Below are 2,226 nucleotides of genomic sequence, written 5' to 3' on the forward strand. Positions count from 1 at the left end.
AATTGCTTCTACTGCAACCTTCTTGCCATCACTCACAAAGATGAATCTTTCATCATCACTTGGTGGTCGGCTCCACAGGCAACCCTGCATAGTCATACTTATGTGAGTAGTAGCACCAGAATCTACCCACCAAGTATCTTTAGGTACAAAAGCCAAATTAACTTATGAACAAACTAGAGTAAGAAATTTACCTTTCTTCACACGCCATGCGGCATACTTGGGACACTCTTTCTTCATGTGTCCGGACTTCTTGCAGAAGAAACAGGCAAATTTCTCATCCTTATTTTGTTTCTTTTGCTGAGAAGTCCCTTCCGCAGCACTCTTAGTCTTCTTCCTTTTCTTATTCTGAAAGGTTGAAGTCAAGTGAGCACTTTCAGTCCTATCTCTCTATAGCCGCTCCTCCTCTTGCACACAGTGAGATATAAGCTCATTGAGGGACCATTTGTCCTTCTGAGTGTTATAACTCACTTTGAATTGCCCAAAGTGTGCAGGAAGCGAGATCAAAACCAAGTGCACGAGTAGGTCTTCACCAAGCTCTAATTTCAGTGACTTAAGTTTTGATGTGAGATTGGACATCTCTATAATGTACTCCCTTATGTTCCCTTTGCCTTTATACTTCATGGAGATGAGTTTAGCCAAAAGGTTACTTGTCTCCGCCTTTTCATTTTTGGCAAAGTATTGCTCAATTTCCTCAAGGAATTTCTTTGCACTTTGACCCTCAGAAATAAAGCCCCTAAACGCCTCTGGAATAGAGCGCTTCATGATCATAAGGCACATTCGGTTGGACCGATCCCACTTCTCAATTTTTACCTCATTAGAGGTTTCCGGAGTAGAAATGGGTTGTTCTGTCCTCAATGCCAAGTCCAAATCCATACAACCAAGAACAATTTCTACGGCTTCCATCCAGACCTTAAAATTTGTCCCACTTGGGTAGCATTTGCAGCAAGGGTAATATTAACTAAAGAGAGAACAAAAATAATAGCATGTTCACAAATAATCAAGCAAGTCATATAAAGTAAATATATAACAAGACATGCAAATATTTCCCATAGCAGATCCATCACAAGATACCCACCACAATATTAATTCTAGTCTTTGGACAGAGAAATTAATTTGTAATTAGCACTCTCAATGCAATGATCAAATATTGACAATTAATTCTGACAAATAATAGCCTTTCTTTGGACCGACTATTATTCTCATGAAAAAAAACTTAATAATTATCACATATTTATCATCACATGTATGTTATTATTTGGCCAAATTGTGTCTTGCTTTGGGTCGGGCACAATTCGCATAAATAATTCCATACCAACATCCATGCAATTTAACTAAATCAATTTACATAATAGAGGTTACTTTGGCAACATAATGGTTCAACCAATTTAATTAAAATTACTGGACACACAATCAAATGGAAAGGATCTGTGATGGTTAAATTTGCACCCAATTGTGATAGCAGTAAATGTTTGAAAAACTACATCATGGTAAACTAATTATGTACCCGAAACAAACATATCACGGTACTATCACAAATTTATACCAACCACATGAATAATATAAATTATCAGCTTATCACCATTTCATAAAAAAAATAGTTGGCCAAAAAAAATTATTCATATAAGACAAAAGACCATTGTCTTATTACTGATTCATATAAACAAAAAAATATATATTTATGAAATTTTGTCATGTACTAAATGCTAACACTGGATACGTAGAACCTTTATCCCAAATAGAATAATATGCCAGCAAATGCAACACAAACAAAAAAAAATTATACAACCCCGTAAATCAAATGCAGAGGCCTTTTATTAATTCTAAAGAGGAGAAAAACTTTATGATCATAATACATAAATTTAGGGGTTTTACAATTTTATTGATCAAAATAGTTTCTCCCAAAATAAAATTAGTGTTCATATAACTAAAAGGATCCAAATATAATACATATTAAACAAAGCTTTAAATCCCAATAATCTAACAGTAATGGTGGCTCTGATACCACTTGTTGGGAATTTTCAATAAACCTTATAAAATACCAAATGAGCACCAAAACACATTACGTCAGATTATCAAGAGGTTTTAAGGAATACCTGGATCCATTGAGAGCTTGATCAACATGCAGCAGAATCTGACAGTGGTCATGAACAATTGGTTTAATGACCTTCCTCAACCAAATCACCTTCTTCCTTATGGGACCTTTGTTTTCTCTTCAGATGGGGAGAG

At 35.2% G+C, this 2,226-nt stretch overlaps 1 protein-coding gene across 1 annotated transcript; it reads right to left on the bottom strand.

Moving 5' to 3' along the window:
* Positions 1 to 387: 387 nt before the first annotated feature.
* On the bottom strand, positions 388 to 903 carry LOC112999607 (uncharacterized). The gene has a single exon (XM_026125929.1). It carries the CDS (start codon positions 901 to 903, stop codon positions 388 to 390), a length of 516 nt encoding a protein of 171 aa, XP_025981714.1.
* Positions 904 to 2,226: the final 1,323 nt, after the last annotated feature.

The sequence above is a fragment of the Glycine max genome, chromosome 15 (genome assembly GCF_000004515.6).
Source record: "Glycine max cultivar Williams 82 chromosome 15, Glycine_max_v4.0, whole genome shotgun sequence".
Taxonomy (NCBI): Eukaryota; Viridiplantae; Streptophyta; class Magnoliopsida; order Fabales; family Fabaceae; genus Glycine; species Glycine max.

Bases quoted from the DNA above. Each gene is read 5' to 3' on its own strand.
- LOC112999607 (XM_026125929.1), bottom strand. From the start codon at position 903: ATGGAAGCCGTAGAAATTGTTCTTGGTTGTATGGATTTGGACTTGGCA.